This window comes from Symphalangus syndactylus, chromosome 14 (genome assembly GCF_028878055.3).
Source record: "Symphalangus syndactylus isolate Jambi chromosome 14, NHGRI_mSymSyn1-v2.1_pri, whole genome shotgun sequence".
NCBI lineage: Eukaryota > Metazoa > Chordata > Mammalia > Primates > Hylobatidae > Symphalangus > Symphalangus syndactylus.
This window is the reverse complement of record NC_072436.2, coordinates 66,467,764-66,486,680: the sequence shown is the minus strand read 5'-3', so window position 1 is coordinate 66,486,680 and position 18,917 is coordinate 66,467,764. Positions and strand designations below refer to the sequence as shown.

Below are 18,917 nucleotides of genomic sequence, written 5' to 3'. Positions count from 1 at the left end.
GGGGCGATCTCGGCTCACTGCAACCTCCACCTCCTGGGTTCAAGCGATTCTCCTGCCTCAGCCTCCCGAGCAGCTGGGATTACAGTCGCCCGCCACCACTCCCAGCTAATTTTTGTATTTTTAGTAGAGACGGGGTTTCACCATATTGGCCAGGCTGGTCTGGAACTCCTGACCTCCTGGGATTACAGGCATGAGCCACCACGCCTGGCCTAAGCTTGACTACTTTAGGGACCTCATAAAAGTTGAATCATACAGTGCTTGTCTTTTGGTTACTGGTTTGTTTCACTTAGCATAATGTTCTCAGGCTCATCCCTGTTGTATTAATAGCATGTAATAGGATTTCTTTCCTTTTTTTTTTCTTTTTCTTTTTCTTTCTTTTTTTTTTTTTTTTTTTTGAGACAGGGTCCAGGCTGGAGTCCAGTGGCGTGATCACAACTCACTGCAGCCTTTACCTCCTGGGCCCAAGTGAATCTTCCCTCCTCAGCCTCCCAGGTAGCTGGGACTATGGGCACACACCACAATGCCTGGCTAATTTTTGAAATTTTTTGTAGAGATGGGGGTATTGCTGTATTGCCTAGGCTGGTCTTGAACTGCTGGGCTCAAGCAATCCTCCTGCCTTGGCGCCTCAAAGTGCTGGGATTATAGGTGTGAGCCACCTTTCCTGGCCAAAACCCCCGCTTTTTATAGATGAGATACTTGCTCCAAGTTGCACAGCTGGTTTGGTCTCTTGACTATAGATTCCAGAGGCATTGGTGGAACACTTGATCATGCTGGCTTCAGCATCTGCATGTTAACAAGCCCTTCTCATTACTTCTCTCCACTTTAGTTTCACTGTCCCACCCCTAAGCTTCTTTGGCCTCTGTGAAGCACAGAGTTTCCCGGTCTGAGTGGATCTAAGTCTCCTGCTCTCCTCCCACAGATACTATGGCGGGACTGAGTTTATTGATGAACTGGAGACCCTCTGTCAGAAGAGAGCCCTGCAGGCCTATAAGCTGGACCCACAGTGGTGGGGGGTCAACGTCCAGCCCTACTCAGGTGATTGTCTCATCCATATGGCCCCGGTGCAGCCTCTTCATGTGCATCCCCCAGGGCCGACATGCACCAAGAAGAGTCCTAAGAAGGACTGCCATAGGCCCAGCCCGGTGGCTCATGCCTGTAATCCCAGCACTTTGGGAGGCAGAGGCAGGCAAACCACCTGAGGCCGGGAGTTCAAGACCAGCCTGACCAACATGGAGAAACCCGGTCTCTACTAAAAATACAAAAATTAGCTGGGTATAGGCCGGGCGCGGTGGCTCACGCTTGTAATCCCAGCACTTTGGGAGGCCGAGGTGGGCGGATCACGAGGTCAGGAGATCGAGACCACGGTGAAACCCCGTCTCTACTAAAAATACAAAAAAAAAAATTAGCCGGGCGTGGTGGCGGGCGCCTGTAGTCCCAGCTACTCGGAGAGGCTGAGGCAGGAGAATGGCGTGAACCCGGGAGGCGGAGCTTGCAGTGAGCCGAGACTGCGCCACTGCACTCCAGCCTGGGTGACAGAGCGAGACTCCGTCTCAAAAAAAAAAAAAAAAAAAAAAAAAATTAGCTGGGTATAGTGGCACATGCCTATAATCCCAGCTACTCAGAGGCTGAGGCAGGAGAATTGCTTGAACCCGGGATGCAGAGGTTGCGATGAGCCGAGATCGTGCCATTGCACTCCAGCCTGGGCAACAAGAGCGGCGACACTCCATCTCAAAAAAAAAAAAAAAAAAAAGAACTGCCATAAATAAAAGATAAGTCACACATCCCTTTGCATTGCCCTTGGGCTCCCAGCTCTGTACCCCCTCCTAGGAAGTGCCCTCTCTCTGAACTTCACCTCTCAAGGCTGGTGGTGAAGGGGCACCTCCTGGAGCTCAGGGAAGGCACGAGGCCTCTTCTCGCCACTCGGGTGAAGGCTTAGTGGCCAAGGTCCCAGATGCCACTTGGTACCTCGGTTAGAAATAATCGTGTCTCCTCTGGTCCACTCATTTCAGGCTCCCCTGCAAACTTTGCTGTGTACACTGCCCTGGTGGAACCCCATGGGCGCATCATGGGCCTGGACCTGCCGGATGGGGGCCACCTGACCCATGGGTTCATGACAGACAAGAAGAAAATCTCTGCCACGTCCATCTTCTTTGAATCTATGCCCTATAAGGTAAGCATGTGTTTCTCTCCTAGCTTTTATTTCCTTGGGAAACCTCTGATGCTTGGCTGTGCCTGTAGGGATAAGTTTGGTTTATGTGTCACTACAGGAAGTCCCCACCTTGCACCGTTTTTAATTTCCTTGCCATGGGGACTCCTCAGGCTTTCAGGACCCGCTGGGGCAGCTGGGATGGAGAGACGAGGGTCTGACCTGAGGCCACAGGGAAACCAGTGAGGGAGGCAACTACTGAGGAGAGTTCAGATGAGGCAGGGGCAGTGGCAACTACTGGGAATAACAACCCTGGGGAATAGCAACCAGGTCACTACAGTTGGACTCCAGCAACAGCCACCACCTCCACAGCTCTGCCCTCGCCTGGTGACATCTCTGCTCGGAGCCCCTGTGGGCCAGCAGCAGCACAAGGATGCAGTAGCTACAGGGATGGCAACGTCTCCAGCTCCAGCACCAAAACCAGCAGCCTGGCGCCATCCACAGCTACAGTCCTCCACGGGCACATTAGGGCCAGCCCCTGCCTGTGTATAGTGGCTACAGAGGAACAGACAGTGGTTTGACTTAGGATGTTCAACTTTAGGATAGTGCAAAAGTGACATGCGTTATTAGCTGTACTTCAAGCCCCCCATACGACCATTCTGCTTTTTCAGTTTCAGTACAGTATTCAGTAGATTACATGAGATAGTCAACAATGTATTATAAAATAAGCTTTGTGTTTGACTGTCTTGCCCAGTGTAGGGTACCACAGTGTTCTCAGCATGTTTAAGGTAGGCCAGGCCAGGTTGTGATGTTCAGTAGGTTAGGTATATTACATGCATTTTTGACTTTATGATATTTTCAGCTTAATGATGAGTTTATTGGAATGTAACCCCGTAAGTGGAGGAGCACCTGTACAGCTCAGGTGTACACCCCATTGCCATTGCCACCCCACTGCACATACCTGATAATGCAGCCAGCCCAGCAGTGGAACCAACACCATCAGAATCAGTGCCAAGGGCTGCCTCTAGGGTGTGCTGGGCCCCAGGCAAATATTTGTTTTGCCTGGGACCCTGTCTGTATAAACAGTTGGGTCAAAAAATGCCTGTAAGATGCGTGGGCTTATTCAGGCATGGTGATTTATCTATAAAGATGAAGGATAATGGGGAGAAGAGGTTACTTGCTTATTCTTTTAGTGTCCAGTGTTGGTGATTCTTTCTACTGTCCAGGAACCATCTTTTCATGTTCTTTATTAATAAATGTGCCATTCCTGCTTAGTTTCATGTTTGTTACCATGAAAAAAGGTAGCGTTGCATCTTTCTGCTTGGCTGGCATTGCATGGTCTTGGGTGCATGCTCTCCGTGGTTCTGTGTGTACTCAGCCTTTGTCTCAGTGCTGGTGATTGCACGTGTGCTCTTTTTTGCAGTCATTTCTTTTCACAGAACGCCTAGGTGTTTGCAGTCACAGATCTCCTCATTGGCCAAGGCCAGCCTTGAAGCTAGATTTTGAAACATGTCACAATAGTAACAAAATAGTTTGTCTTGGCTGGGCTCGGTGGCTCATGCCCGTAATCCCAGCACTTTGGGAAGCTGAGGTGGGCAGATCACCTGAGGTCAGGAGTTCGAGACCAGCCTGGCCAACATGTCTCTACTAAAAATACAAAAAATTCCCCGGGTGTGGTGGTGCACACCCGTAGTTCCAGCTACTCAGGAGGCCGAGGCAGGATAATTGCTTGAACCTGGGAGGCGGAGGTTGCAGTGAGCCAAGATCACTCCATTGCACTCCAGAGTGGGCAACAAGAGTGAAACTCCATCTCAAAATAAATAAATAAATAAAGGCCAGGCGCAGTTGCTCATGCTTGTAATCCCAGCACTTTGGGAGGCTGAGGCAAGTGGATCATGAGGTCAGGAGTTTGAGACCAGCCTGGCCAACACAGTGAAACCCCATCTCTACTAAAAATACGTGGTGGTGCGCTCCTGTAATCCCAGCACTTTGGGAGGCCAAGGTGGGTGGATCATCCGAGGTCAGGAGTTCGAGACCAGCCTGGCCAACATGGTGAAACCCTTCTCTACTAAAAATACAGAAATTAGCCAGACGTGGTGGCGGGCACCTGTAATCCCAGCTACTCAGGAGGCTGAGGCGGGAGAACCACTTGAACCTGGGAGGCGGAGGTTGCAGTGAGCCTAGATTGCACCAGTGCACTCCAGCCTAGGTGACAGAGCAAGACTCCATCTCCAAAAAAAAAAGAATCTGCATCCCGCACCCAGTTCCCTCCAGCCACCCCCGTCTTTCATGTACATTGTGCAGGCTGCAGTCCTGTGGGTGCAGTGAGGGGACCCACCTCAGGATGGGCATGGAGAGGTGGGGCCTGGGACCCTGGCCAGCTGGGGCAGCAGGAGGTGCAGCTCACCCACTGTGGGGGTGATGTGAGTCCTGCCCTCAGTGGACAGGAGGAGGAGACAGACCTTATTGGCATTCACCAGCAGCCAGAGGCAGCTTACCTCCACCCCACTGGGCTGCAGAGTTGGAGGTCAGGGGGTGTCCCAGGGCCACTGCCCTGCCCAGCCTTCACCAGACCACCTGCCTCCACCTTCAGCCCCTGCCCCCCTCCACAGCAAGAGCCCCACGCAGGGCCAGCCTAGAGCAACAGCAACATTAACCTTCTATTTTGTGTTTTTGGCCCATCCTCACTGTAACTCGAGAATTCCTCCCTGTCCTTGGTCCTAAGTGACTGCTGGGGTCTCCTTCTTTATCCTCTGTGCACTGTGGACCCCATCTGCAGTTTATTATAAATGCCTGTGAATTCTAGGAGTTGTTCTGTTGTCTCATTTTCAAGATTAAAAAAAGAAAATAAAAACCTTTGAAAAACTCATTAAATTAAAAAGGGAGAAAGCAGCACAGGCTTTCTTTTCTTGTTTGGTAATTGTGGCTACACAAAAAATTTTAGAATTATGTCCATTTTTTTAATCTTTTTTTTTTTTTTTTTCCTTTTTGTGGAGAACAAGGTCTCACTGTGTTGCCCAGGCGGGTCTCAAACTCCTGGACTCAAGCTATCTTCCTGCCTCTGCCTCCCTAAGAGCTGGGATTACAGGCGTGAGCCACCATGCCCGGTGAATTACGTCCATTTTTACTGGAGGTCAGCTGTTGATATTTCATTTCATAAAACAGTTTCTTTGCCAAATTCAGGTGACTGAGAAAGAACCACTCCCTTGAAGCAAAACACAGCAAACAAAACCACAAATCATCTTTCAGCTTGACTTTCTAGATGAGGTCTTGGTTCCCGAAACCTTGTGGCAAGCTTCTATAGTTGGGTTGGATTATAAGTGCCTTTTTTATTTGGAAAGAGTGACCACCAATCCTGAAACCTTTCACTCCAGATGTGCTGGTAGTTTCTGAGGGGGCCACCAAGGTAAGAGGAAGGAAGGTTGGGGCAGGGCCTTCAGAACAGGGAGCCTCTCTGCCGGTCTCCTCTTCCCTGAGGCTTCTCAGATCCCAGAGCCCAGTTTTTCCTGTGGTGCACTCTATGCTCTGCTGGTTATGTGTGCTTCCCTGTGACTTTTTTTTTTTTTTAAGACAGCATCTGGCTCTGTCTCCCAGCCTGGAGTGCAGTGGCTCTGTCTAGGCTCACTGCAACCTCTGCCTCCCGGGCTCAAGCGATCTTACCTCTTCAGCCTCCCGAGTAGCTGGGACTAGAGGCGCATGCCACCATGCCTGGCTAATTTTTGTATTTTTTGTGGAGACAAAGTTTTGCCATGTTGCCCAGGCTGGTCTTGAGCTCCTGGGCTCAAGTGATCTGCCCAACTCAGCCTCCCAAAGTGCTGGTATTACAGACATGAGCCACCACATCTGGCTGACCCTTTTTTTTTTTTTTTTTTTTTTTTTTTTTGAGACAAAGTTTCACTCTTGTCTCCCAGGCTGGAGTGCAGTGGCATGATCTCAGCTTACTACAACCTCTGCCTCCCAGGCTTAAGCGATTCTCCTCCCTCAGCTTCCCGAATCGCTGGGACTGTAGGTGTGTACCACCATGCCTGGCTAATTTTGTGTTTTTAGTAGAGGTGGGGTTTCACCATGTTGGCCAGGCTGGTCTCGAACTCCTGATCTCAGGTGATCTGACCCCCTCGGCCTGCCAAAGTGCTGGGATTACAGATGTGAGCCACCACGCCTGGCTGGCCCGTATGTTTACAGAAGTTTAATAAAATGAACTTCCTAAGAGACGTGTTACCAGAAAAGAAAAATAAATTATTTTAAATTTTACATGAGATCTACAGTCTGTTTGGAATTGACTTCTTTTTTTTAAAACAAATTATATATAATTATGGGATGCACAGTGATATTATGATTTGTATATACAGTGTGGAATTACTGAATCAAGTTAACTAACATATCCCACTCCTTAAATATTTATTATTTTTCTTCCTGTCTAACTGCAACTTTGTACCCTTTGCTCAGTATCTTTCCATTGTCTGCCACCCTGCAGTGACTGGTAACCACATTCTACCCTGCTTCTGTGAGTTTTATTTATTTATTTATTTAATTTTATTTATTTTTTTCAAGACAGAGTCTGACTTTGTCGCCCAGGCCAGAGTGCAGTGGCATCATCTCAACTCACTGCAACCTCTGCCTCCTGGGTTCAAGTGATTCTCCTGCCTCAGCCTCCCGAGTAGCTGGGATTACAGGCATTCGCCACGATGCCTGGCTAATTTTTGTATGTTTAGTAGAGACGGGGTTTCACCATGTTGGCCAGGCTGGTCTCAAACTCCTGTCCTCAGGTGGTCCACCTGCCTCGGCCTCCCAAAGTGCTGGAACTGCAGGCATGAGCCACCGTGCCCAGCAGTTCGATTGTTTTAGATTTCACATAGAAGTAAGATCACATGGCCAGGTGCGGTGGCTCACACCTATAATCTCAGCACTTTGGTAGGTCGAAGTAGGAGGCTCGCTTGAGTTCAGGAGTTCGAGACCAGCCTGGGCAACATGGCGAAACCCCATCTCTACAAAAATATAAAAATTAGCCGGGTGTGGTGGCACTGCCTGTGGTCCCAGCTATTCAGGAGGCTGAGTGGGAGAATCGCTTGAGCCCGGGAGGTGGAGGTTGCAGTAAGCTGAGATGGTGCCACTGCACTCCAGCCTGAGTGACAGAATGAGACTCTGTCTTAAAAAAGAAGTGAGATCATGCAGTATTTGTCTTTCTGAGCCTGGCCTATTTCACTTAGCATAAGGTCCTCCAAGTTCATCAGTGTTGTTGGAAATGACAGAATTTCTTTTTTCAGGCTGATTATTATTACATTGTGTATATATATATATGTGTCACATTTCCTTTGTCCATTCATCTATTGATGGACATGGGTTTATTCCATAACTTGGCTATTGTGAATAGTGCTGCAGTGAACATGGGAGTGCACATGTCTCTTTGACATACGATTTCAAGTTCTTAGGATATAGATTCACAAGTGGGATTGCTGAATATGGAATTGATTTGTGTGGGTGAGGCGGGCATCCAGATAACATTTTTGTCCAAATGGATGCCCACTTGATCTAGTGCCATTGATTGAAAAGGTCATCCTCTCCCCATTGCACTGCAGCGTCACCATTGGCATGGCTCCAATGACCTGTGTTGCGTGTGGTTCTGCTTCTGGTTAAGCCAGATGCTCTGCCCTTCCACGAGTGTATGCTGCTTTAATTACTATAATTTGTCAAGCATTTTATGACAATACACAACACAATGATGTTTTGTGTAAAGGTTTGGTATGTCTTTCCTTTTATGGTTTTTGTTACTTACATTTCATTTTCTATCTTTCTTGCTTTTATATACTTTTTGGTTTTCTTTTTCTTTGTTTTTTTTGAGATGGAGTCTTGCTCTATCGCCCAGGCTGGAGTGCTGGAGTGCAGTGGCATAATCTCGGCTCACTGCAAGCTCCGCCTCCCAGGTTCATGCCATTATCCTGCCTCAGCCTCCCAAGTAGCTGGGACTACAGGCGCCCGCCACCATGCCTGGCTAATTTTTTGTATTTTTAGTAGAGATGGGGTTTCACTATGTTAGCCAGGATGGTCTCTATCTCCTGACCTCATGATCTGCCTGCCTCAGCCTCCCAAAGTGCTGGGATTACAGGTGTGAGCCACTGCACCCGGCCCCTACTTTTTGTTTTTCAATGCTGTATCCAGTGACCTTGCTAAATTTGCTTATTCTAACAGTTGGCCCCTAGCATCTTGATTTTCTAGGTACATTGTGTTGTCTGTGTGTAATGTCAGTTTTTAAATTTCTTCTTTCCTAATCGTTATGCCTTTTGTCTCTTTTTCTTGCCTCATTATACTTGGAATAGAAGTGGTATTAGCAGGCATTTTGGTCTTGTTCCTGAAGGTAACCGTTTTGGTTTACATTGTGTGGTCCCGTCACATTTGTTTCATTCTGCAGGTGCTTTTTGGTTCCTTCTCAGGGGGTAGTGCCCCGGTAGCAGGGCTCACTACAACCCTGGGACTCCTCAGGGACTCCTGGGTCTGTGAGCCATACTTGGTTGAGCAGACTGAACACACCAGTATCCTGTTTCACCCTCAAGTCCTCATCTAGGACATCATTCCTCTTGTCATGGCGGGTGGAGCGGGTTCAAGTGGGAGGACAGGAGGCAGGTGTGGCTGGAGGAAGCAGCCTGAACCTGCCTCCCTGACATTCCACAGGTGAACCCAGACACTGGCTACATCAACTATGACCAGCTGGAGGAGAACGCACGCCTCTTCCACCCGAAGCTGATCATCGCAGGTGATGCGCGGGGTGGAAAGTGACCTTGTTCACCAGTAGCCTGGTGCCTCTTACAGAATGAGGATGGAAAGATGTTCCCACCCTGTTGAGCCCACTGCTAGTTTCTGCCTTGGATAACTGAGTTTCTGGGGTCCACATATATTAGTTTCTTTCAGGATACAGATGTGTGTTTGCTGCTTTTTGTGCTATGTAGATTAAGATCTGAGACTGTTCTCAGAGAAGCATCTAGAAATGTCAGGCCCTGACTGGGCTGGCAGTAGTAGTTGGGGCCATCTCAACCACCAAGACGTTGAAGAGTTGGAGTGGTTGTCTTTAGCACAGAGGTGCTTTTTGAGGGCATTCTCCATTTTTGCTCTGAGATTTTAGGGGAAGAAATCTCTGGGCTTTCCGATCTGCATATCTAGAGGCCACTGTGAAGCCAACTCAGCTGGCCCATGGACATCTCTGATGCAGCTGTCACCTTTCCTGTCTCAGGAACCAGCTGCTACTCCCGAAACCTGGACTATGCCCGGCTACGGAAGATTGCAGATGAGAACGGGGCGTATCTCATGGCGGACATGGCTCACATCAGCGGACTGGTGGTGGCTGGCGTGGTGCCCTCCCCATTTGAACACTGCCACGTGGTGACCACTACCACTCACAAGACCCTGCGAGGCTGCCGAGCTGGCATGATCTTCTACAGGAAAGGTGTGCTCCCGAATGTTGGGTACAGACGGGTACCATGGTTTACATTTCTCCCGTGGGGGTTCAGATTCAGTTGAGGGAGCTGGGAAAAACTCTGACCTGGGATCCTTGGAAAATATTAAGATCCCAGTCCCTTAAAGAGCTGCTTAGGAAGGAGCAGTGACAGGCTTTACAGAAAGGATTCCCGGCCAGGTGCAGTGGCTCGCGCCTGTAATCCCAGCACTTTGGGAGGCCGAGGCGGGCAGATCACGAGGTCAAGAGATCAAGGCCATCCTGGCTAACACGGTGAAACCCCGTCTCTACTAAAAACACAAAAAATTAGCTGGGTGTTGTGGTGGGCACCTGTAGTCCCAGCTACTCGGGAGGTGAAGGCAGGAGAATGACATGAACCCGGGAGGTGGAGCTTGCAGTGAGCCGAGATTGTGCCACTGTACTCCAGCCTGGGCGACAGAGCGAGACTCCGTCTCAAAAAAAAAAAAGGAATCCCCAGAAGGAGACCGTCAGCCACACAGCTCCTGCTTCACTTTTGTGCATCCAGGTCCTAGGACACAGGAGGGGGATCAGCAACCACTATGTGTTAGGATGGTGCTGGTCACTGAACTCGAGAGGCAGGTGTTTGAATGAAAGGAGGGTGCATGGCTGGCTAGGGGCTACTGGGAGGCCTCACAAGGCTGCATTATTCTGGTGAACTTATAGTGGTCCGTCATGTTTCTCAGAGAGAAAGACTCATAGTAGTCAAACTAGAAGACGTGGATGTATAAACATTAATATCATTTTAGTGAAGGTTTTTCTTTCCATTACCTTATAACCTACCCCTAGGCACTCCCCTTATTTTCGAATTCCCATACCTGGGAAAGCTTGTTAGTGGTCAGGTCATCATTTAGCCTGTGGTGAGACCTGATGCGCCAACTTTGCATCAGCAGAGACACCAGCCCTCTGGTGACCACATTACTCTTACCTGATGCAGGGTCTTCTTGCCCAGCCTCTGGCTGGGACTAGACACAGCCACATGCCCCCTCAGCTTCTCAGCACCCCGTTGCCTCTCTGCTCCTCCAAGGACCGTTTTTAGCTGTGCTGATGTTTCTGAGGCAGGTAGCCATTCCCACCCGCCCAGGAGACATTTGGTTTTTTCCCCCACTGTGTGTTGATGTGATTCATTTCATCCAGTGCTGAGGGAGTCTGGAGCCAGCCTATCAGAGCAAATACTGGCTCTGCCACACACCCACTGTATGACTTTAGGGCTAGTTGTACAGCCTTTCTGTTCCTCATTTCCTCACCTCTAGAGTGGGGACTGTAATAATAGTACCTGTCCCTTTGGACTGCTGTTTTGAGGATTAAATGAATTTATGTAAAGTGATTAGAGCAGTTCTTGGCTCACTAGAAGCTCTAGATAGATGTTAATTGTTACCGATTATGACTGAATAGTAGCTATTATTGATGGTTAACTTTTTCTCAGAAAGGAACCTTATTCTCCATATTTAGCCACATGAGCATTGTCTCCTTCAACGCATCTTGGAGACTCTTTAAATTTTATTTTTGGGGACAGGGTCTCACTCTGTCACTCAGGCTGCAGTGCAGTAGTGCAATCAAAGCTCACTGCAACTTCAACTTCCTGGGCCCAAGCAATCCTCCTACCTCACCCTCCCGCGTAGCTGGGACCACAGGTACGCGCCACCATGCCTGGCTAATTTTTAAATTTTTCTGTGGACATGGGTTCTCTCTTTGTTACTCATGCTGGTCTTGAACTCCTGGGTTCAAGTGATCCTCCCACCTCTGCCTTCCAAAGTGCTGGGATTACATGGACGCTTTTTTTTTTTCCCTCGGAGATGGAGTTTTGCTGTTGTCGCCCAGGCTGGAGTGCAGTGGTGCAATCTCGGCTCGCTGCAACCTCTGTCTCCCGGGTTCAACCCGTTCTCCTGCTTCAGCCTCCCGAGTAGCTGGAATTACAGGTGCCTACCACCACGCCCAGCTAATTTTTTTTTTTTTTTTTTTTGAGAGGGAGTTTCGCGCTTGTTGCCCAGGCTGGAGTGCAATGGCGTGATCTCAGCTCACCGCAACCTCCGCCTCCCAGGTTCAAACGATTCTCCTGCCTCAGCCTCCCTAGTAGATGGGATTACAGGCATGTGCCACCACGCCCGGCTAATTTTGCATTTTTAGTAGAGACGGGGTTTTCCATGTTGGTCAGGCTGGTCTTGAACTCCTGACCTCAGGAGATCCGCCCGCCTCGGCCTCCCAAAGTGCTGGGATTACAGGCATGAGCTACCATGCCCGGCACGCCCAGCTAATTTTTGTATTATTAGTAGAGACAAGGTTTCACTATGTTGACCAGGCTGGTCTTGAACTCCTGACCTTAACTGATCCACCTGCCTCAGCCTCCCAAAGTGCTGGGATTACAGGTGTGAGCCACCGCGCCCAGCCACATGGACATTTCTTTAAGGAAAGATGTCCAGGGCAAATTCTTGAATTCTCGGTTACAATGTTAGTGGAGAGAAATTTCTGTCCTTTTTTTTTTTTTTTGAGACAGAGTGTCACTCTGTCACCCAGGCTGGAGTGCAGTGGCACGATCTTGGCTCACTGCAACCTCTGCCTCCCAGGTTCAAGCGATTCTTCTGCCTCAGCCTCCCGAGTAGCTGGGACTACAGGTGCGCACCACCATGCCCGGCTAATTTTTGTATTTTTAGTAGAGACGGGGTTTCACCATGTTGGTCAGACTAGTCTCAAACTCCTGACCTTGTGATCCGCCTGCCTTGGCCTCCCAAAGTGCTGGGATTACAGGTGTGAGCCACCGCGTCCAGCCTGTCCTTTCATTTTTAAGGCCTTGTTCTAGTTGTGTTAAGAAGAGATGCCATCAGAGGAGGCAGGTGGACAGCTGAGGTGCTGAAACCAGCATTCCAGCCAGAGTCATCCATGATGTCCTCGTTTCCAAAAAATAAGGATGCTGGTCTACCCTCAGGAGACAAGGGACCCCTCTGTTCCACTGTGATACAAACCAGTTCTCCATGCCAGGATAAAGGCCAGGCTTGTGCTTGATACTTCCCTGGCCAGTCTAGGTTTGAGCCTAAAAAAAAAAAAAGGGGACAGCCCGTATGATCCCATTGTGATGTTTTTCTTCCTCCAGGAGTGAAAAGTGTGGATCCCAAGACTGGCAAAGAGATTCTGTACAACCTGGAGTCTCTTATCAATTCTGCTGTGTTCCCTGGCCTGCAGGGAGGTCCCCACAACCACGCCATTGCTGGTAAAACATCATCTGCCTCTGCTCATCCTGTGGCCCCTAATTCCCATCTCACCTGTCCTCCAAAATCATGTGCCAGGACTTCCACGCTGGGGAAAAAGCTGGAGGGCTGTCTCTGTCCAGGAGATGCTAACACAGAGTAGGGCATGGTTGAGAGTGGCCTAAGGTAGGGACAGTAAGGAATGGCGTCCACGCCACGTGTACGGCCACCCAGAGGCAAACCTGTGGGTCAGGCCGAGTTTTGTAAAGTACATGGCGCCCTCTTAGGGAAGGAATCTGACAATTAGGAGAGGGCAAAGCACAGGTGAGAGAGATTGGGGTCCAGACCCTGTAGGATGAGCCCCCTTGCCCTTGATGGACCTGGCCTATGGTGGTGGAGGCCCCTGTGTGTGACCCTCACACCCTGCACCAGTGCCACATCAGTGACTCCTGAGTCAGATTCCATGCCTGCCCAGCAGGTTCTCATTGACTTGTTCTTTGTCTCTTTGTACAAGTAGCTTAGGACATTTGTGATGACTCAAGAGTTATCCCACTGCCTTCATGGAACAAGGACATTGGTAGAACTCATTCCCGCTAAGGGGCTCAGGACGAAGGTGTAGCTTCTGTCAGGAGACGCACGAGCACTTCTAGAGAGGAACCTGGGGACAACAGCTATTGGGAGATATTTGGCATAAGGGGTGGAAAGAGCTGGGATCCCGGGTGTGTTCTCATGTTCTCCCATCACACCTACACACTTGGCACCCACGGCTGCTTCAACTCTGGGATGCAGGGATCACCCCATCCCCAGCTGCTCTGGACGCCCTTTCCAGTTGTTTTCACAAGTATTGATTGGAGGCTCTGTGCGGGGTGCAGGCCCGTGGGTTCTCCTTGTCCTCCATTCTCTGTGTCCCTTGAAGCAGCCCTCAGGACTGAATGCGAGATACCAGATGAGTCTGAATGGTGCAGGGTAGGATGAAGGCTGCACCTCCTACCTGCGCTCTGACCTTAGAGAGCTGCATAATCTGACATCAGAGCATTGGCTCTTAGGGCTGCTAAGTAATCATTTTCACACATCAAGATTAAAAAGGATGTAAAATCCATCTTGCTTAACAGCTTTGGTATGGTAATGTTAGCACAGAACTTCCATGCTTAGGGAAAGGTTACCTCAACAGCAGTTCCTCAGAGAGAAGCATATCAGCTGGGTGCGGTGGCTCATGCCTATAATCCCAGCACTTTGGGAGGCTGAGGCGGGTGGGTCACTTGAGCCCAGGAGTTTGAGACCAGCCTGGCCAATATGGAGAAAGCCCGTCTCTACCAAAAATATAAAAAATTAGCCAGGCATGGCCAGGCACAGTGGCTCACGCCTGTAGTCCCAGCACTTTGGGAGGCTGAGATGGACGGATCACTTGAAGTCAGGAGTTCCAGACCAGCCTGGCCAACATACAGTGAAACCCTGTTTCCACTAAAAAATACAAAAATTAGCTGGACGTGGTGGCACGTGCCTGTAGTCCCAGCTACTTGGGAAGCTGAGGCAGGAGAATCACTTGAACCCAGGAGGCGGAGGTTGCAGTGAGCCAAGATCGCGCCACTGCACTCCAGCCTCGGCAACAGAGCGAGACTCCATCTCTTAAAAAAAATTAGCCAGGTGTGTTAGGACACACCCGTAGTCCCACCTACTTGGGAGACTGAGATGGGAGGATCATCTGAGCCCTGAACGTCAAGGCTGCAGTGAAATGTGATCACACCACTGTACTGCAGCCTGGGCAATGGGAGTGAAACCCTGTCTCAAAAAATATAAAAATTTTTTTTGGCTGGGCACGGTGCGCATGCCTGTAATCCCAGCACTTGGGGAGGCCAAGGCAGGCGGATCACTTGAGGTCAGGAGTTCAAGACCAGCCTGGCCAATATAGTGAAACCCTGCCTCTACTAAAAATACCAACAAAAATTAGCTGGGCATGGTGGCATGTGCCTGTAGTCCCAGCTGTTCGGGAGGCTGAGGCAGCAGAATCACTTGAACCTGGGAGGCAGAGGTTGCAGTGAGCCGAGATCATACCACTGCACTCCAGCCTGGGCAACAAGAGTGAAACTCCATCTCAAAAAAATAATAATAATAAATAATTTTTTAAAATATATCATTTTGGAGGAAAATGTAATCCAACCCAAAAGCAAGGGGTGACATTGAGAAGCAAGGAAGCTTGAATAAAAACAGGAATGTTGTTTGACTCATCATCTGTGTGTGATTCTATCCTAGCCTCCTGACCCATTGTCTCTTCCTGTCCAGGGGTTGCTGTGGCACTGAAGCAAGCTATGACTCTGGAATTTAAAGTTTATCAACACCAGGTGGTGGCCAACTGCAGGGCTCTGTCTGAGGCACTGACGGAGCTGGGCTACAAAATAGTCACAGGTACAGACACAGATGGTGTTCGGCAGGCCTGTTCTTGTGGTTGCATTAAGGCTTGCTTCTCAGTTTGTGCAACCAGGATGTGGCCCAGGCTCTGCTGCAGCAGCTGCAATGACTGGGGCCCACCCTGGGAGGAGGTCAGCCTCGCCTCCAGCTGGAAAGCCTCACCCTGCCTCAGACCAGCGAGCCGTCCCCTGGGGTGAGCCACAGATGATGGGAATAGTAGTTGCCATTGGTCACCAGCATAAGGGCTGCTTGTCCTCAGAACAGCTTTGCAGGAGGATGACCTGAGGCTCAACTGAGAGGTTGGGCTGTAGTGGTCACACAACTGGTAGGTGGCAGAGCCAGGACTGTGTGGTGATGCCTTGCACTGTGCCATGGGAGTGTCTTCTCTCACCCCGCTGAACTGAGGGTGCAGGGGCTCTCCCCTCCCAGTTTGCTGCATGTTCCTGGGAAGTTGGCTTGCTATAGCCATGTTTGCTTGGATCTGTACATTCTGGAGCTGATGGGCTGTGAATGAGATGGACTTCCCAGGTCAGGGTCCCACTCTGGGGTGCCATCCACCTCACAGTCACAGCAGCTTTCCACGGGGAGAACGCATTTTTTTGGCAGGCAGCATACTCAGTCCTTCTGAGGAAGGGCGATTTTATACCTAGTCCCACAAGACTGCCGATTGTGCTAGCAGTGGTGTGGTCCAGGAATATGGGTCCTGCTGTGTGTAGACCCAAGTGCCCACTCTCTGCACCGTGTCCTTTGCCCTTTACAGGGATTACAGGCCCCCTGGTCTAAGGATTGGGACTCCCACCCAATCCTGCATGTGTGGCAGTGCCTGAGAAGGCTGGGCCAGTGCTGTCTCCTCAGCAGTACCAGCCGCATCCTCTTTTATGTTCTACTTCACTTACTTTCTGTTCTCCCTTCATCCTCCATGTCTTCAAATAATAAAGCTCAAGAAGTCCTCGTGCGGACTGCTTTAGCTCAGGAGTCCCCAACCTCCAGGCCACGGACTAGTACTGGTTTGTGGTCTGTTAGGAACCCGGCCGCACAGCAGGAAGTGAGCTGGGCCCAGAGCATTGCCACCTGAGCTCCGCCTCCTGTCAGATCAGTGGCAGCATTAGATTCTCATAGGAGCTGAACCCTGTTTTGAACTGCACATGTGAGGGATCCAGGTTGGGCCTAGACACTTTCGAGAAACTATCTTTTTTTCCTTCTGATTATACCTGCATCCTTATGAGAATCTAATGCCCGACGATTTGAAGTGGAAGTTTCATCCCAAAACCATCCCCCGATGCCATCCGTGGAAAAACTGTCTTCCACATAACCAGTTCCTGGTGCCAAAAAGGTTGGGGACCACTGCTTTAGGTCCCTGTTTCTTAAACTTGGATGTGCACACCACCCCTGGGGCTGTTGGTGCAATGCAGATTCTGACCAGGCCTTGGGTGATGCTGGTCTGGGAGCCAACCTTGGAGTTGTGAGGGTTTAGGCCAGTCCCTGTCACCATGGGCATCTCATGGCATGGACCTGCCCCCTCCCTGGTGACTTTGTCATTGTCACTCTGCCATCTGAGGACCCAGTGCACACGGTTGAAACAGATATTGCTTGCGAATGCCCTCTTTGGTGCCTGGTGCTATGAGAAGCACTATGTCCAGTATCTTACTTAAACCTCATGACAGCCCTGTGAATTATTGGTCTTTTTGTTACAAATGGGCATCTGAGGTTTCACAATGTTGAGCTGCCTGCCTAAAGCCACATGGCAAGTGGGTGGGCACAGCTGGGGGGCTGCAAAGCCAAGCTGGAGCCCTAGCTCACCCGCATCTTGAAAGGGATCCCCGCAACACAGCCCAGAAGCAGAGGCCCTAGTGCTGTCAGCACCCAAGGCAATACCCCAGCTTAATGAAGGTTCAAAGTGGAAGGATCCTCCTGTGTGACCTCGGGCCAGGTCCAGAAAACTCAGTTAGCCTTGCTGTTGTCACCTTACCACTTTGATAATACCATCAGCCTCACGGGATGCGGGAAAAACCTACAACAGGCTGCATTGTCTGGCACCTAATGTGCTCTGTGAGCATGCCCCTTATTCCCCAAAGTAAATTGAACCACTGCTCAATACTCGTGCTGCCTTCGGGGGAGCCTTTACCATCAATGTTAGGGAATTACCCAAGCAACTTGTCAGAGAAAACAAGCCAGGAGCAGCCTGAGGAAGCTGTCCCTTCCCCATGGGAGTGTCAGGCCCTCTGCTGTATGATCAGTTACCCCTTTCAAAAGTGCTCTGTCCTTCCTTTCACATTCTTAGGCACAGGCATCTCTCGTGGGGATTAGAATCCCAGGCCATGTGGTGGGGGTGCTCACCTTCCTGACCTCATCTGCTTTGGCCACCTTTGTCCTTGCCTTCATTTCTCAGATTCCTTCACGGCATAGAATTAGCCTACATTTCTACGTGTCCAACTTTGTTTCCAGGTGGTTCTGACAACCATTTGATCCTCGTGGATCTCCGTTCCAAAGGCACAGATGGTGGAAGGGCTGAGAAGGTGCTAGAAGCCTGTTCTATTGCCTGCAACAAGAACACCTGTCCAGGTGAGACTCATCCTTGCCTTCTCCTTCACTCCTCTCCCATCTGCATTTCTTCTGGCCAAAGTTGTAGCTGATGAAGATATTGGCTCTGGGGATAGACCTCAGATAAAAACTGGAGTAGGGGCTGGGCACGGTGGCCTGTAATCCCAGCACTTTGGGAGGCCGAGGCAGGCGGATCACTTGAGGTCAGGAATCCGAGACCAGCCTGGCCAAAATGTTAAAGCCCTGTCTCTACTAAAAATAGAAAAATTAGCTGGGCATGGTGGTGCATGCCCGTAATCCCAGCTACTCAGGAGGCTGAGGCAGAAGAGTCACTTGAACCCAGGAGGCAGAGGTTGCAGTGAGTGGACATTGTACCACTGCACTCCAGCCTGGGCAACAGAATGAGACTCTGTCTAAAAAAAAAAAAAAAAAAAACTGGGCTGGGCGCAGTGGTTCACACCTGTAATCCCAGCACTTTGGGAGGCCGAGGTAGGTGGATCACGAGGTCAGGAGATTGAGAAGGCTAACGCGGTGAAACCCCATCTCTACTAAAAATGCCGTGGTGGCACGCACCACAGTCCCAGCTACTCAGGAGGCTGAGGCAGAAGAATCGCTTGAACCCAGGAGGCAGAGGCTGCACTGAGCCGAGATCGCGCCATTGCACTCCAGCTTAGGCGACAGAGTGAGACTCCGTCTCAAAAAAACAAAAACAAACAAACAAAAAAATGGAGCGGGGGCAGGGACCATACCTTGGCTGTCTCTTGGCTGTGCCTTTGTACTTGGCCCTGACCCTGCCAGGGGGCAAAGAGATTGATGTAGAGCTGTTGGAGGTGGTACATTCATTAGATGAGGGAGATCAGGGCCTCTGGAATCCAGAGGCTGCATTTCTCTGTCGGTACCCGTTAACAAAATATTGATGACGCATCTCAGACCCAGACAGATGTTACCCTCATTTTTAGGAGCAAGGGGCAAATCAGACCACTTTGTATGCTAGTAATTAACTCAGAGTGGCCAAAACGTGGTTGTGCCTCCTTGTGCCTTGGTTTCTACTTTAGTTTCTGAATCAGTTGTACTCCTTGCTAGAGACAGCCAGTATCCTCAGGCCAGTTCTCTTTTGCCCACATGTCCCTTTTTAAATGCACCACCATCACAGTGGTGACAATGTGACTTTGGGACAGAG

The 18,917-nt window shown here is 50.0% G+C and overlaps 1 protein-coding gene across 6 annotated transcripts in view; it reads left to right on the top strand.

Moving 5' to 3' along the window:
• SHMT1 (serine hydroxymethyltransferase 1) overlaps positions 1 to 18,917 on the top strand; it is a 35,586-nt gene that overhangs the window by 15,099 nt on the left and 1,570 nt on the right. For all 6 annotated transcript variants that reach the window (XM_055242036.2, XM_063617834.1, XM_063617835.1 and 3 more), the window contains 7 exons: positions 920 to 1,035; positions 2,010 to 2,170; positions 8,813 to 8,894; positions 9,369 to 9,581; positions 12,697 to 12,813; positions 15,071 to 15,193; positions 17,642 to 17,758. In XM_055242036.2, coding sequence (XP_055098011.1) covers positions 920 to 1,035; positions 2,010 to 2,170; positions 8,813 to 8,894; positions 9,369 to 9,581; positions 12,697 to 12,813; positions 15,071 to 15,193; positions 17,642 to 17,758 — 929 coding nt within the window. The remainder of the gene's footprint in view (positions 1 to 919; positions 1,036 to 2,009; positions 2,171 to 8,812; positions 8,895 to 9,368; positions 9,582 to 12,696; positions 12,814 to 15,070; positions 15,194 to 17,641; positions 17,759 to 18,917) is intronic.